The 15258-nt window shown below is 43.8% G+C and overlaps 2 protein-coding genes and 1 pseudogene across 3 annotated transcripts in view; 2 read left to right on the top strand and 1 right to left on the bottom strand.

Moving 5' to 3' along the window:
* Positions 1 to 15258, bottom strand: part of Galntl5 (polypeptide N-acetylgalactosaminyltransferase like 5) — a 37110-nt gene that overhangs the window by 3594 nt on the left and 18258 nt on the right. Inside the window, exons 6-7 of the mRNA XM_051152198.1 lie at positions 9886 to 10003; positions 4065 to 4211 (exon numbers count right to left, since the gene is read on the bottom strand). Coding sequence (XP_051008155.1) covers positions 4065 to 4211; positions 9886 to 10003 — 265 coding nt within the window. The remainder of the gene's footprint in view (positions 1 to 4064; positions 4212 to 9885; positions 10004 to 15258) is intronic.
* Positions 5345 to 5703, top strand: LOC127194656 (prothymosin alpha-like; annotated as a pseudogene).
* Prkag2 (protein kinase AMP-activated non-catalytic subunit gamma 2) overlaps positions 7824 to 15258 on the top strand; it is a 338192-nt gene continuing 330757 nt past the window's right edge. For both annotated transcript variants that reach the window (XM_051152191.1, XM_051152187.1), the window contains exon 1: positions 7824 to 8060. The gene's annotated coding sequence lies outside the window, so the exon portion shown is untranslated. The remainder of the gene's footprint in view (positions 8061 to 15258) is intronic.

The following is a 15258-nucleotide window of genomic DNA, read 5'->3' as shown; positions in this document are numbered from 1 at the left end:
TCTTTAGAAGAAAGATATTTGGGAGTGCAGAGATTTCCTAGCAATGAAGAGCACTTGCTGCTCGTTCAGAGGATGCAGAGTCAACTCCCAGCACTCACGTAGGACTCACAGTCTTCTGTAACTCCCGTTCCAGGTGATCTGTTGTCCTCATTTTTCCACCAGGGACATAAAATGGCACACAGATATATGTGCAGGCAAAATGCCCATACACATACATATTTTTAAGAAGAAAGATATTTGAAATGTCTTGATTTTGAGCAGTAATTTATAATTTTTTTAAAAAAATATAGCATGTAAAAATACACGGCTGCTGGACAGATGGCTCAGAGGTTGAGAGCACTGGCTGCCCTTCCAAAGTTCTGGAGTTCAATTCCCAGAAACCACATGGTGGCTCACAACCATCTATAATGAGATCTGCTATCCTCATCTGGAGTGAAGGCCTACATGCAGGCAAAACACTGTATACATAATAAATAAATCTTAAAAAAATACATAGAGAGATTAAAGGATAAAACATTGTATGATATAGTCACATGAATAAAGCCTGTGCCATGGGGCACATGTCTGTGTTCCCAGCACTGGGGAAGTTGAAGCCGCAGGATCAGAAGCTCAAGGCGAAACTGAACTTCATAGAAAAATGCTGCTTAAAAAATGTACAGAAAAGGAAGAAAGAAATATCGTCTAGTGTGCATGTGTGTTAACCAGCAACCACAAGTAAGTCAGTGGTCACCTTTGGGGTAGAACTCTAGGCTGTTCGTTTTATTATTTTATTTTATTTTTAATTATTTATTTTATGTGTGTGCATGAATGTACCTCTGTGCACTGTGTGCCTGCAGGAGGCTAGAGGTTCCCTCGGAGGCCAGAAGAGGACACTGGATCCTATAGAGCTGGAGTTAGGTTGTGCCCCACCTCACGGGTGCTTAGAATTGAACCCAGGTTCTTTGGAAGAGCAATAAGTACTCTTATCCACTGAGCCATCTCTCCAGCCCCATGATTTTTATTTTTATATATGTACATATGTCTGTGTGGTCATATGCCATGGGTTCCGGTGCCTGTGGAGGTCAGAAGAGAATTTTGGATCCTCTGGAGCTGGAGTTATTAAGCAGTTTTCTTTTTTGACCCACTTATATGGGTCATGGGAATAGAACTTTGGTTTTCTATAAGAACATAACTGGTTAACTGTAGTGATCTGTCTGTCCCCTACAGTGTTAACTTTGTACTCCTAAAGATCATATTAATTCCTAAAATAAGCACATTTTGCCTTTAACATTTTTAAAATCTGGGCATGTTGGACAACTTGTAATGCCAGCATTTAGGAGGCTAAGTCTGAAGGACTGTTGTGAATTCAAGACCAGCCTATGCTACACTGCAGGTACTAGGCAAGCCAGGACAATACAGCAATGGCTGCTCTCAAAGAAACTTTTTGATAAAAAATTTTAAAATCAGTATAATAAAAATGCAAAAAGATGTAAAATATAAATGTTTAACTTGTTGAATTATCAACACATCAGCTCCAATAACCCTAAGGGGTGAATGTGACTGGCACCCCAAAGCTGTCTTCATTTTGTGCTGTTATTAATTTCTTGCTCTTGTTTCTTTTTTAAGTTTACTTTGTATGTATGGACGTTTTTGCCTGCATGTGTGTCTGATGCCTGTGGAGACAAGCCACCATGCGGGTGCCTGAATCCAAGCCCAGTGCAAGAATGCTCTTCACCACTGTGATGGCTATACTTGGGTGTCAACTTGACTGTACCTGGAATTAATTAAAACCCAAGTGGCTAGGCTCCCTTGTGTGGGACTTTTTAAATTAAGTCATTTGAAGTAGTAAGACCCACTTTTAATCCAGGCAGGTCTTTAAGGTGGGAAGATACAACTTTAAGTCAGATCTTTGAGGAGGGAAAATCCACCTTTAATCTGGCCCACAAGGTCTGCAGGCCACCCATAGGACAGGGAAGAAGGAAGCTTGAAGCTTTCCTTCCCTGCTTGCTCTCACTGGCAAGCCCATTCCTTCACTGGCTCTAGAGAATCTTCAGGATTCTAGTGTATACTGAAGACCAGCTGAGCCATTCAGCCTCATGGACTGAACAACTACCTTGGACCTTCCATTGGAGATATATACATAAATGTATATTTATATATATATATATATTCATTTGATCAGTTCTGTTCCTCTAGAGAACACTGATACATACATACACTGATGAATACTCTGTAGCCTCCATCTTTTTTTTTTTTTTTTTTTTTTTTGAGAAAGGGTCTCATTGTGTACCCCTAGCAGGCTTAGACTCATTATGTAGACCAGGCTGGCCTGGAACTCATAAAGATCCATCTTCCTCTGCCTCCCAAGTGCTAATCTTAAAGTTTAATTTTGCTCACTTTTAATTTCGTAGGAAGAGAATACAATATACATTCTCTATTCGTTATTATGGCTTATAGATGCACCAGTGGTGGGCGCATGTGCACCTATAGCTTCTGTGGTTGCCATGCTAGGTAGAACCACAGCTGCTAAACGTATTGCAGGTATCCATTGTATTCCTTTTTCTTTGTCATTGAAGTGTTCTCTTCTTTTTCTAAGACAGGGTTCTCATTATGTAGCCCTGGCTGACCTTGACCTCACAAAGATCTGCCTCTGCTCCTGGGTGCAGGGGTTAAAGGTGCGTACCACCATGCCAAGACATTTTAATTATGTGCATGTGTCTTTGTGGAGGTGTGTATACCTGAATTCAGGTGCCTGCAGAGACCTAATCTCTCAGCCAGCTCTTTAGCCCCACGGTTCTATTCGATTTTTAGACAGGGTCTTACTAAGTTGCCTTGGCTGGCTTAAACTTGCAAGCCCTCTGCTTCAACTGTAGTTGTCTGAAAGTTCCATGATAGTTGAAGAAATCTCATTTTTACTTATATAATTTAAAGGCTTGAATTATAGAAAAGTGCTGGTTAGTCTCTGGCACCTTGATATAAACTGCAGTCACCTGGAAAGAGGGACTCCAGACAGGAATTGTCTCCATCAGATTGGCATGTGGGGCATTTTCTTTGTGCTGTTATAGGACAGTCCAGCCCACTGTGGGTGGTGCCGTCCCTGGGCTGGTGATCCTGAGCTGTATAAGAAAGCATACAGTGTTGAGCACACCTCTAATCCCAGCACTCAGGGAGGAAGAGGCAGGTGGATTTTTTCCTCTGTGGTCTCTGCTTGAGTTCCTGCCTTGGCATCTCTGGATGGTGGTCTATGGTGCAGAAGTGTAAGAGAAATAACTTTCCTCATCCAAGTTGCTTTTGGTCAGTGAAGACCAGGACAGACTTCAGAGACCCACTGCGTGTCTGTCCTAAAGGAAGTCTATCCTTATTTCTTTTTGTATGGCTGCTGGACAGAGATGCACTCTGGGAGAACACAGCAAGGGCTTAACCCTTAGGACAAACATAATCAAAGCCATAGCTTGTACATAGAAATCATTGACTGTTGATAGGAAAGGAATTCACATGTGGGTGCAAGACCTACCCCAGCCACACCTCCTGGGAAACAGCACTTGGTAGGAAAGCCTAAAGAGATCATCCCCCATGCTGCAGTCAGAGGGGATGGTTTCTTGGACAATGGTGATGAGTAACTCCCAGTGGATGAGTACATCTATCTGTGAGTAAGACTCTGCAGGTTGATTTACTTCTGAGAATCTTAAATTTTTCTAAAATTAAAACTTAAAAAATAGGGCTGAAGAGGTTAAGAGCACTGGCTGTTCTTCTAAAGGTCCTGAGTTCAATCCCCGGCAACCGCATGGTGGCTCACAGCCATCTATGTTGAGATCTAGTGCCCTCTTCTGGTGTGTATGCAGACAAAAACATTGTATACATAATAAATAAATAAATAAATCTTTAAAAAAAAAAAACTTAACGAATAAATGGCAAGGCCAACTGCTTCAGACTAAGCTGTTGAGAGCAGGACTGGTGAAGGCTGGGTGAGAAATTGAAAGGCTCCATTAACTTACAAAAAAAGAGCAAAGGAGACAGTGTGGAAAGGTAAAAGAGTCTTGAGAGCAGCCTGGAACCTACTCTCCCCAATGAGAGGCACTACTCACCTTGTACTCATCCAGCCAGACGTGAACCACCCGCAGTGTGTTCCTTATCAAGGCTCTCTTAATTGTGCGATTTTGAGCTTGTATCTTAATGACATGTCCAACCCGAGAGCAAGGAATTACAAAGAGTTGGCCTCCACACATCCAAATCTAGACAAGACCACAGATGATTAACTAGTAACTGGCAGCTGCTTTAGAATGCGCCATATGCCTGTGCATACGCGCACGTGCGCACGCACACATACACACACACACACACACACACACACACAGGGGAGAGAGAGAGAGGCAGGCAGGCAAGCAGGCAGACAGACAGACAGACAGGGACAGAGACAGAGACAGAGACAGAGCTAATATTTGGTTGGTTGCTTGCTTATTGAGACAGGTATCCCACATTGGCCTCAAAACCATTGTCTGGGAAATGCCACTGAGTTTCTGATCCTCCTGCCTCTACCTCCCTAGAGCTGAGATTGCAGTGGCGCACTAGAACACTTGGTTTATACCATGTTGGGGTTCAATTCAGGGTTTTGTTTATCCTAGGCAAGCACTCTACCAGCTGAGCTGCGGTCCCAGCCCAATATCTAGTATGTATTCCATTTATTTTGTATAATAAATTTAGTAAACTGATCAGAGTCTTATAATGTAGGTGCTATGATCATCGCATCCCATTTACAAATAAAAAAATTAACATAAGATGGCCATGGTGGCACACGCCTTAAATCCCAGCACTTGAAGGCAGAGGCAGGCGGATCACTGTGCGTTCAAGGCCAGCCTGATCTACAAAGTGAGTCCAGGGCAGCCAAGGCTATACAAAGAAACCCTATCATGAAAAACAAACAAAACAGGTTGATTAAGAAGTTTGCCCAGTGACATGGAAAAATTGAGTGGCAGAGGCCAGGTTCAAATCGCCCACGAATCTGAGTTCTGAGTGGCCAGTGACTGTCTTCTTTCCTGCTGCATGTTCTAGGTGTGACGTCCCCAAGAGAAAGGCAAATTCCAGCAGCACTTAACAGCGCATATTAGAATAGCTTCATCCACTTTGTGAAAGCAAGGTATATATGGTCTTTGAAATGTGTCAAATATAGGAAATGTACGCCCTAAGACTTGGGGTCAGTCAGTATGACTCAAGAATGTGTGTAGGCACGCAAACATGAACATTAAGATAGTTTGCTGACAGGCTGCTCTGAAAAAACCATCTTTGCATTGTTCCTGGGCCCTGCTGCATGCTCGCTGCAGCCACCGTTGTCTCCTGCCTCTTCCTCCTCCTCAACCAGAGACTCCTGCAGCTTTCTTGCCAGAGTCGTCAAATTTCTTTCTCTTCCACTGCACCGGGCCCAGCAGCATGCCCCACCATGTCAGTCTCTGCAGTGGACACCAGCTCTGAGATCACCACCAAAGACTTGAAGGAGAAGAAGGAAAGTTGTGGAGGAGGCAGAAAATGGAAGAGACCACCTGCCAATGGGAATGCTAGTGAGGAAAATGGGGAGCAGGAGGCTGACAATGAGATAGATGAAGATGAGGAAGAAGGTGAGGAAGAAGAGGACAGAGATGAAGATGAGGACACTGAGGCAAGCGGGAAGCTGAAGATGCTGAGGAGGATGATGTTGACATCAAGAAGCAGAAGACTGGTGAGGATGACTAGACAGCAAAAAGGAAAAGCTGAACTTACGGCCACTATGACCTGTTCACCCTCCACTTCCTGTCTCAGAATTTAAACATGGTCACCTTCAAGTAGAGGAGCAGGCCCTGCTCACCCCACAGCCGGCAGTGCTACCCACAGATGACATGCACTGTCCACCACCCCACCAAAACCACAACATGAATTTGCAACAGAGGAGGGAAAAAGAACCAAAACATCCCAGGCCCTGCTTTTTTCCTTAAAAATACTTTAAAAGGAAAATTTGTATTTTTTTTTAATCAGGGGTCAGATTTTTTTTTGGTTTTTTTTTGGTTTTTGTTTTTGTTTTTTTTGTTTTTTTTTGTTTTTTTTTTTTTTTTTGGTTTTTTGGGGTTTTTTTGGTTTTTTTGTTTTTTGGTTTTTTGGGTTTTTTTTGTTTTGTTTTGTTTTGTTTTTTTTGGTTTTTTGAGACAGAGTCTCTCTGTGTAGCCTTGACTGTCCTGGACTCACTTTTGTAGACCAGGCTAGCCTTGAATTCACAGTGCTCCACCTGCCTCTGCCTCCCAAGTGCTGGGATTAAAGGCATGTGCCACCACCATCTGGCTGGTCAGGCATTTTTAATGATAATGGGTGACCAAATCAGCCTTCAAAGCATTCTCTGTCCAACTTCTGACTTTACTGTGGTGTGACCATGTTCGTTATAATCTCAAAGGAGAAAAAAAGCTTGTTAAAAAACCAAAACAACAACAAAACAATCTTATCCAAGCATTCCACTACCTTTTTTTGTGTGTATGTCCTTAGCTGTAAGTAGTTGGTTTGTCTGAGATGGTTAAAAAGGCCAAAGATAAAAGATTTCTCCCCCCTCCCTTTTTTGTCTAAAAGTTACTGTTTATTATTTTTTTGTCCTGTTTGATGTATGTGTGAAACAATGTACAACAATATACCAAAATTTTATTTTGCTGAGTTGTTCTAACAACAACGAAAAGATAACTTGCTGTCCTCATTTGAGTTGTGCAAACTGTTTTAAAGTCCTGGGGCTGGACACATGGCTGGATGGGTTAAAAGCACTTGCCTACACGAACAGGAGATGGATTCCTGGTATCCATGCAGAAAGCTGGACATGGCTGCACATGCCTGCAGCCCTGTGATGGAAGGGTTGGGGAGAGAAACACCAGGTCATTGGGGCATACTGAATACCAGTGTGGCAGAAAAATAGCAAACTTAGGATTCACTGAGAGATCCTGTCTTAAAGGAATAAACAAAATTCCAAACTTTTGATTTTACTTTAAAGCCTTGGGAGCCTAGGCTAGAGGGAAAGCCTAGTAGCTCAGAGAGGCAGCAAGATACCCAGCTGACTTTCCTAGTCAGCTCATGTCCCATAAGGAAAAAGCCCCTTCTCCTCCCCATGCTGTCTAAAATACCCCTCAAACTGAGTGTCCCTTCTTTCTACTTCCTGTGCATCTGTCTATCCCTTCTCTAGACTTCCTCTCACTCTCTATGGTTTTTTTCCTAATGTTCACTGTTAATTGGTTGCTTGCTCTGCCTCTTGACCTATGGTTGAATTTATTTAACCTTGTTTACAGAAAGCTCTTGGATTAAAGGTTTGTGCTAGGGCTGAGCCACATCACAACTAGAAACAGGTTTTCCAGTACACATCTTGGGGTTTACAATGTGGTCAAATATCCTGCAACAGGTGGAGCACAATAGAAGAGGACTCCTGATGTCTGCATGCATAGGCATGTGCTTCACACATACGTGTACACACAGTTAAACACACACACAAATAATAGTCTTAGCCAAGCATGTGGCTCACACCTGTAATCCCAGCACTCGGGGAGGCAGAGGCAGGAGGATCTCTAAGTTCAAGGGCAGCCTGGCCTACAGAGTGAGTTCCAAGACAACCAGGCCTACACAGAAAAACCCTGTCTCCAAAAAACAAAAAACAAACAAACAAACAAAAAATTACTAACAAAGATTAGCTGATAGCTGAGTCACTATTGCTCCACTGACATGGCTTTCATTTAAATCAATTTTACATTGATCCCACAAACCCAGAATGGCAGGTTCAAACTCTGGTCAGTAAACATTTGCTCACTCCCCTTTCCTCATCTTGGGTGTGAGCACACACTGATTCTGTACTTGTGCTTCACAGGATTTGGCAAGGAGAATTCCAGCCCACCTTATGTCTCCAGAAGCTGGAATACGCCATATGCCTTGGCTTGACTTTTACCGTCCTGCCATTCAGTGTGAGAGGAACATGTTCAATGTGGCAGCTACTCCTGGAAATGGTGCCAGGCCTCAACTAAACCCAGAAACTAAAGTCCAACCCAGTCAGCCTCTGCAGAGACACCGCAGTCACCCTGAACAGATGTGAGAGAAAGGTAAGTGTTATTATTTTATACCATTTCTCTTTGCGTAACTTTGTTACACAGCCTAAATGATACTGGGATGATAGCTGACTGATTCCTAATTTCCTTGGCAATTAAAATTCTGGGCAGATGAACCACGAAGAGTAACTCATTGACTCAGTGGATAGATGGTCCACATAGGCAGAGAGTGTCGGAAATGTGCATGCGCTGCCATTATGTCAGTGTGTGAGAACTCTGTAGTGGAAACATGGTTTGCTTTCATATCAGAGCATCCAATGGGCTTAGTGATCTTGAGCAGTATTTAAGCTGGCATCTATATCTAAAGAGGTCCAGTCTTAAACCAGACATAGAAGTGTATACCTTTGATCCCAACACACTGGAGGCACAGGTGAGGCATGGATCTCTGAGTTCAAGACCAGCCTGGTCTACAGATCTAGTTCCAGGACATCCAGTGCTACACAGAGAATCCCTGTCTTGAAATACCAAAAGAAAAACAAGAGGTATCCAATGAACAGTTCCTCTGCATGATCCATGGCAGCCATGGATCTCAGCAACCAAAGCAAACTTAGGGCATTGGAGGCTTTTCCCACATCTGTGCTTGCTAGAACTGACTGATAAACAATAGAGACGTGCTAGGAGGGCCCAGGACTGCAAAGGGAGCCTCTGTGTGGAGCTCATAGTACTTACTGCTCTTGTGAACTTGGGCAGTAATGTGAGTCCTTTGTGTGTTTTCCCATTAAAAGCAAGAGACTTCAAAAAGATGTCTCAGTTTGCCTTTTATATGACTACAGAGTAGTCTGTTTCTCCATTGTGTTTATCAAAAGTAAATTTAGATAATTTTATCCCAATAGAATGGAAGGCCATGATGTCAGAGTAATTGTACCCCAATAGAATGGAAGGCCATGATTTTATTTTATTTTATTTTATTTTTTTATGGGTCTATGGCTTTAATTTGCCTTTATTGACTTGAAAAAAATAAGCAAAAAGCTAAAAACAACATGCAAAGATGTAGAGTGTATCAAGACAATTTCATAGATGAAGCCTCTCTAAAGGTAACATACAAGTGACAGAGAAGGAGGAATACCTGTGCAGGGCATTGCCATGGTGTTTATATTAAATGAGTAAACAGAAACAGATTAAAGAACCATGAATGTCAGATAATAATAGAAAGTAAGGTGAAGTAAATCATCGTGATGAATAAAGGCCACAGTGCTTCACAGTAAACCTTAGTGATAAACTTTCTGCTTTGAGGGTGATTTTTTTTTCCTTTTTTTGGAAGGCCATGATTTTAAAAGTTACTTTTACACTGTGTACTGCTGAATTGTAACACTGTTCTGTGTCCCTATGATGGTTAATTTGGTTGTGAACTTGGCAGATCTAAAATCGGCCAGGAGACAAACCTGTGGAAAGGAAGGAGAAAAAGGAAGGGAAGAAAGAAAAGAGGAGAGAAAATAAAATTAAAAACAGGAAAAGGGGATATATAACAATCAAGACAATGAGAACCCACATAGATTTCTGTTTTCTTATCAGTTTTCTGCACCATGCATTGAAAGTAATAAAGCAGATGGCCAGGGGCTTTAATGTCTCAGCCAGTGTTTTCAGGGAGCCCTGTCATCGTTGCATGCCCTTGCATATGTCACCACACAGTCCTGTATATTCATGGAGGAAACAGTGGGCTATATGCAAAGTCACGTTGCGTGCTTGCTCACAGTAAAGGCTCTGACCCAGAAGGTAAAACTGGATTCCATTCATCACAACGAAATGAAACATAAGATTTCACTTTCTCTGTACAAATGCAACTACTTGATGGAAACAAAACAAAGCAAGTCTGACTTACTCTTAGTGAAAGTTCCACATTTTCTCCTCCCCAAAGATCCATGTCCTTGTCATACTGCCCAAGTTCATTAAAATAATGTCTGGCTATGGCAAAAATTCCTCCTGCCATTGCAGGTGACCTAGAAAGGAGTGAAAAATAATAAATAAATTCCAGAGAGTTAGTGATCTCTAATTTTCCTAAAAACATGAAACGCTACTGTTGGCTCATTATTAAGAGCACTTACTGCTCTTGCAGAGGTCCTGTTTGGTTCTCAGCACCCAGGCCAGGCAGCTCACAACCACCTGTAGCTCAGGCTTCAGGGGATCTGCCGCTCTCTTCTGGCCTCTGCTTCTTGGAGCCACCATTGCACTCTGCAGTTGCAGATCTGCTCTGCTGGGTTCCGCTTGTGTGAGATGGTGTGGTGCCTGTCTGTCTGTGACTGGCTCGTTTCAGTCAGCATAACGGCCTCCAGGGCATCGAATGTTGTTTACAAATGGTGAGATTTCATCTTTTATTGGCTGAACATCAGTCCCCATGCACATGTACTCCATTTGCATTATCCATTTAGCGGTAAGCAGCTGATTCCTGGATGTCGTTAGCGCTAGAGTAAGGAGGACAGTCTCTTCAACAGACTGACTTCATTTCTTTTAGGCATATTGTCAGTGATGGGATTGTTGGGCCACAGGGTTATTCTACTTTTAATTTTTGAATTCAAATGTGAATTTTCTAGTTTCTAGCTATCTTCTTGTCTGTAGAAGACAAGGCTCTGCTGTCTTAGTGGAGTGAGGTAGCTCCTGGGGCTTGCGTTTGCATCCTTTGATGAGAAAGGGTGCTGAGACATTTTCACATACCATTGGCCATTCATATTTTCTTTTGAAAAACATGTGTTCATGTCTTCATACCATTTTTTAATTGAACTTTTTCTTACTGATTGTTGAGCACCTTATATGTTCTGGTATTAACCCTTATCAGACCCAGCTGCAAGCATCCTCATATCCTGTGGCCTTCTCTCTGCTGCGCTGACATTTCCTTTGTTCTACAGGGGATTCTAGCCTGATGCAACCCCATCCTTCAGGTTTAATTTCATGGACTGTGCTCTTCAGAGCCATAGTCACAAAACCTTGTCATAAAGTATGTCCTCAACTAGTAGCATTATAATTTTGGATCTTCCATATACATCAAGTTTGTGCTGACTTTTCTGTGTGGTAAGCAATGAGATTACTAATATTAGTTACTTGTTGCTGTGATAAAATACTGGTATGAAAGCAACTTAAGTGAGGCTCTGCATCCTTGCTTGGCTTGGGTCCTGGGACCCTGATGAGACTTGACAAGAGGATGAAGAAAGGACAGACAGACACACGGATGCATTGACACAGAAAAGCTGGGATTGTGTGGTCTTCTGAGAAGCCAAGTACTCTGGAAGCTTAGTAAGCCTGCTGTATACAGTTGTGCAGTAAGCCAGGGTTATTACACAGCTGAGGAGGAGGCAGGGTTACCTCCTCTCACTCAGTGGGAACGGTCTCTGTAGGGGAGCAGTCTTCAGGCCTTAAACATGAGGCAGAGGGTAGGCTGTAGTAGACAGTCTCTGCACACACTGTCAATATTCACACTGGGGCCTGAGGAAGACTTTGCCGTCCCTCTGAGCCTCACCGAGGAAGTGGGGAGGCTTTGTGGCCCCCATGACTGAGGCTTTGGAGTCTGACATAGATGTGCCCTGTCAGCAGTACACACTCACTCAGGACTCTAACTCACTCTTCACAAGTGATTTGGAAGGATATAGTCTATTGTGGTGGGGAGGGGAGGTCAAGGCAGAGGGAGCCTGAAGAAGCTAGCACATTACACCCACATACCCATAATCAGCAAGTAGAGACCCTATACTGCTTGGCTCCGTTTACCACTTTTTTTTTTTTTTTTTAAATAAGGCCTCACTGTACATTAGGCTGGCCAGGACCTCACAGAGATCTGCCAACTTCTGCCTCCTAAGTGCTACCAGTTAGAAGTAATCACAGGTGACTGGGGATGGTATCCTTGCCAAGGGAGTAGGCAAGATATCCAGTTACTGGTTTAGCTGGAAGATGGCCCTAACAGATTGGATGACAAGTAGGACAAGACTATGGGAGGCTAACAGGAATCTAGGCTGATACTGGGGTTCTCCACATGGCAGATGGAGTTGCTGCCCATAGCGATGGGCGTCCTGGTTTCATAGGGAGGTTAACATTCAGACCAATGTGAGGTATGCATTCAGCATCTCAGGGGGAAGGCCAAGCAGGCAGCAAGTGCACTGTGACATACTACCTGGCCAAAGCAACCTAGGAAGGGTTATAATTCATCTCACAGGCCCAGGGTGGAGAAGCCAGGAAACGAGGCCGGTCACAGTGCACATTCACAAAGCACAGGGAAATGCTCAGCTAGCTTCCTATTTTTATTCAGTCCAGGACCCTAGTCCATGGGCCAGTGCCAATCACACCTGTAGAGGGGCTTTTCTCCTCAGTTCAGACTCAAGAAACTCCTTCCTAGGCACATTCAGAGGGTTGTCTCTTTGGTGAGTCTAGATCATGTTAAGTCATGGTCATATTTTTAACAGTTAATTTATTATGTACACAGTTAATGTAACAGAGAAGGGAGTTTTAAGGTTGTATGGATGCAAAGCAGTATGTGTGTGGGTACTTGTGTGCTGTGGTATGTGTGTGTGTGGGTACTTGTGTGCTGTGGTATGTGTGTGTGTGGGTACTTGTGTGCTGAGGTGTGTGTGTGGGTACTTGTGTGCTGTGGTATGTGTGTGTGTGGGTACTTGTGTGCTGAGGTGTGTGTGTGGGTACTTGTGTGCTGTGGTATGTGTGTGTGTGGGTACTTGTGTGCTGTGGTGTGGGGGGGTATTTGTGTGCTATGGTGTGTGTGGGGGGTACTTGTGTGCTGAGGTATGTGTGGGGGTACTTGTGTGCTGAGGTGTGTGTGTGGGGGTACTTGTGTGCTGTGGTGTGGGGGGGCTACTTGTGTGCTGAGGTATGTGTGGGGGTACTTGTGTGCTGAGGTGTGTGTGTGGGGGTACTTGTGTGCTGTGGTGTGGGGGGGCTACTTGTGTGCTGTGGTATGTGTGTGTGTGGGTACTTGTGTGCTGAGGTATGTGTGTGTGGGGGGTACTTGTGTGCTGAGGTATGTGTGTGGGTGGGTACTTGTGTGCTATGGTGTGTGTGGGGGGGGGTACTTGTGTGCTGTGGTATGTGTGTGGGGGGGTACTTGTGTGCTGAGGTGTGTGTGTGAGGGTACTTGTGTGCTGAGGTGTGTGTGGGGGGTACTTGTGTGCTGTGGTATGTGTGTGTGAGGGTACTTGTGTGCTATGGTGTGTGTGGGGGGGGGTACTTGTGTGCTGTGGTGTGTGTGTGGGGGGGTACTTGTGTGCTGTGGTGTGTGTGTGAGCCAGAGGACAACTTGTAGGAGTCAGTCTTCCACCACGTGGGTCCCAGGAATCAAACTTGGGTTTTCAGATTGTGCCTTTTCTTGCTGGGTCAGCTGCTTCCCTCACTCATAAAAGTGTTTAAAAAGCTACTATGAAAGTTGTGTACAGTGTTATAGGCATCTGGGAATGTGAGTCTCATGCATATGAAGGACACACAGGCTTTACATGTTGCACTGGAGTCAGATGGATACTGATGACAAATGGACACTGATGACAGGGCTCCCAGTCCTAGCAGGCCTGGCAGTGACTCCAATTCTAGGACCTGAGTCAAGTTCAAAATCAATATTAACTATTGCCGGAGTCTCAGTGTAAGATGGACTGAGGATCAGTCTGGAGGCATGCAGAGGTGTAGAGGGGACCAAGGCCTAGGCCCAAGGAATTCAAGGTAAGTATGAGCAGAGCAGACGGACACTCAGCAGAGGGTGTGGAGAGGAGACACAACAAAGTGGGAGGGGCCAGGGAATGAGTGTGTGCAAAGGGAAGGGAGTGCCAGGGTGTCAGACACACCAGCAGGGAAACTGTGGACTGGATATTGAAGTGAAGGTCACAAGGTCACAAGTTTTAGCCACAAGAAGTAACAAATTCTTACTGACATGAATTTAAAGCACCAAAGTAAATATATAACTCTTTCTATTGCCTGCAATACAAGAGAAAGGCTAGGTAGTTGACAGGAAGTGGAGTCAAAGAAAGTAAAATTGTAGTACAGGCATTAAGATCCACAATTGTAGAGGAATTTGAATTTAGAACTTGGCTGCTATGGCAAGAGATCACATCTGTGTGATTTGGCTGGAATACAGACACGCCTTTAATCCCAGGAGACTTAAGCAAACAGATTTGAGTTCAAGGTCAGCAAGTTCTAGGTAAAGAAAAGCTTAGGTCCAGGGTGGTAAATGCCTTTAATCCCAGCTCTCAGGAGACAGAGGCTTGCCGATCTCTGAGTTCTAGTCAGTTCTGTTTAGGAGTTTGGTTGAGAGGCAGTGCAGTGGAATTGAGTTTTTGGCAGTTCAGTTCTTGGGATTCAGAGGCAGGTTTTACCAAGAGAATTTTACAGAGAGAGGGTAAAGAGAGAAAAAGTTAGACATAGGTGAGGAGAAAAATGAGCCAGAGAATGAGAAGAAGCCAGAAGATAGAGCAGAGAGCTAGGGTTAGTTCAGGCCAAGCAGAGCAATTCAGGCAGAAGCTGAGAGAAGCTACCCAGTCAGTCAGTTTGGAGAACAGTTTGAGCCAGAACAGCTGAGTTGAACCAGGCAGCCAGAGTTCAGAAAGAGCTAGAAGCGTTAAGTGTCAGAGGCTGAAACATTCTAGGCCTAGATTACCTTGTATGGAGGCTAGAAGCTTCCAGAACTAGGCCTAGGTTAGCAGACAGAAGCAGTAAGCCTTGAGATTATATCAGGAGAATAAAAGTTACCTTTACAAACAATTAAAAGCTTCTGTAAGGCACAGGACACTGACGATAGGACAAAGCAGCAGCCCACAGAATGAGAAAAGATCTTCACCAACTCCACATCTGACAGGAGACTAATATCCAAAATATATAAAGAACATCAGAAACTAGACATCATCAAACCAAATAACCCAATTAAAAGATGGGGTGCAGATCTAAACAGAGAATTCTCAGCAGAAGAATCTTAAATGGCCAGGAAACAAATGTTCAACATCCTTAGTCATCAGGGAAATGCAAATCAAAATGATTCTGAGAGGAAGCCGGTGCCCTATACTGCTTGGATGGCCAGGATCTGGAGACTGGATAGCTTGGAGACCTAGGGTAGAACCAAACACACCTGGAAAAAAAATGAAATGATTCCTCAAATTCTTTTTTTTTTTCCAAGACAGGGTTTCCCTGTGTAGCCTTGGCTGTCCTGGACTCACTTTGTAGACCAGGCTGGCCTCGAACTCACAGAGATCTGCCAGCTCTGCCTCCCTGATTCTGGTATTAA

Source organism: Acomys russatus, chromosome 10 (genome assembly GCF_903995435.1).
Source record: "Acomys russatus chromosome 10, mAcoRus1.1, whole genome shotgun sequence".
Classification (NCBI taxonomy): Eukaryota; Metazoa; Chordata; class Mammalia; order Rodentia; family Muridae; genus Acomys; species Acomys russatus.
This window is presented reverse-complemented; position numbering and strand designations above follow the sequence as displayed.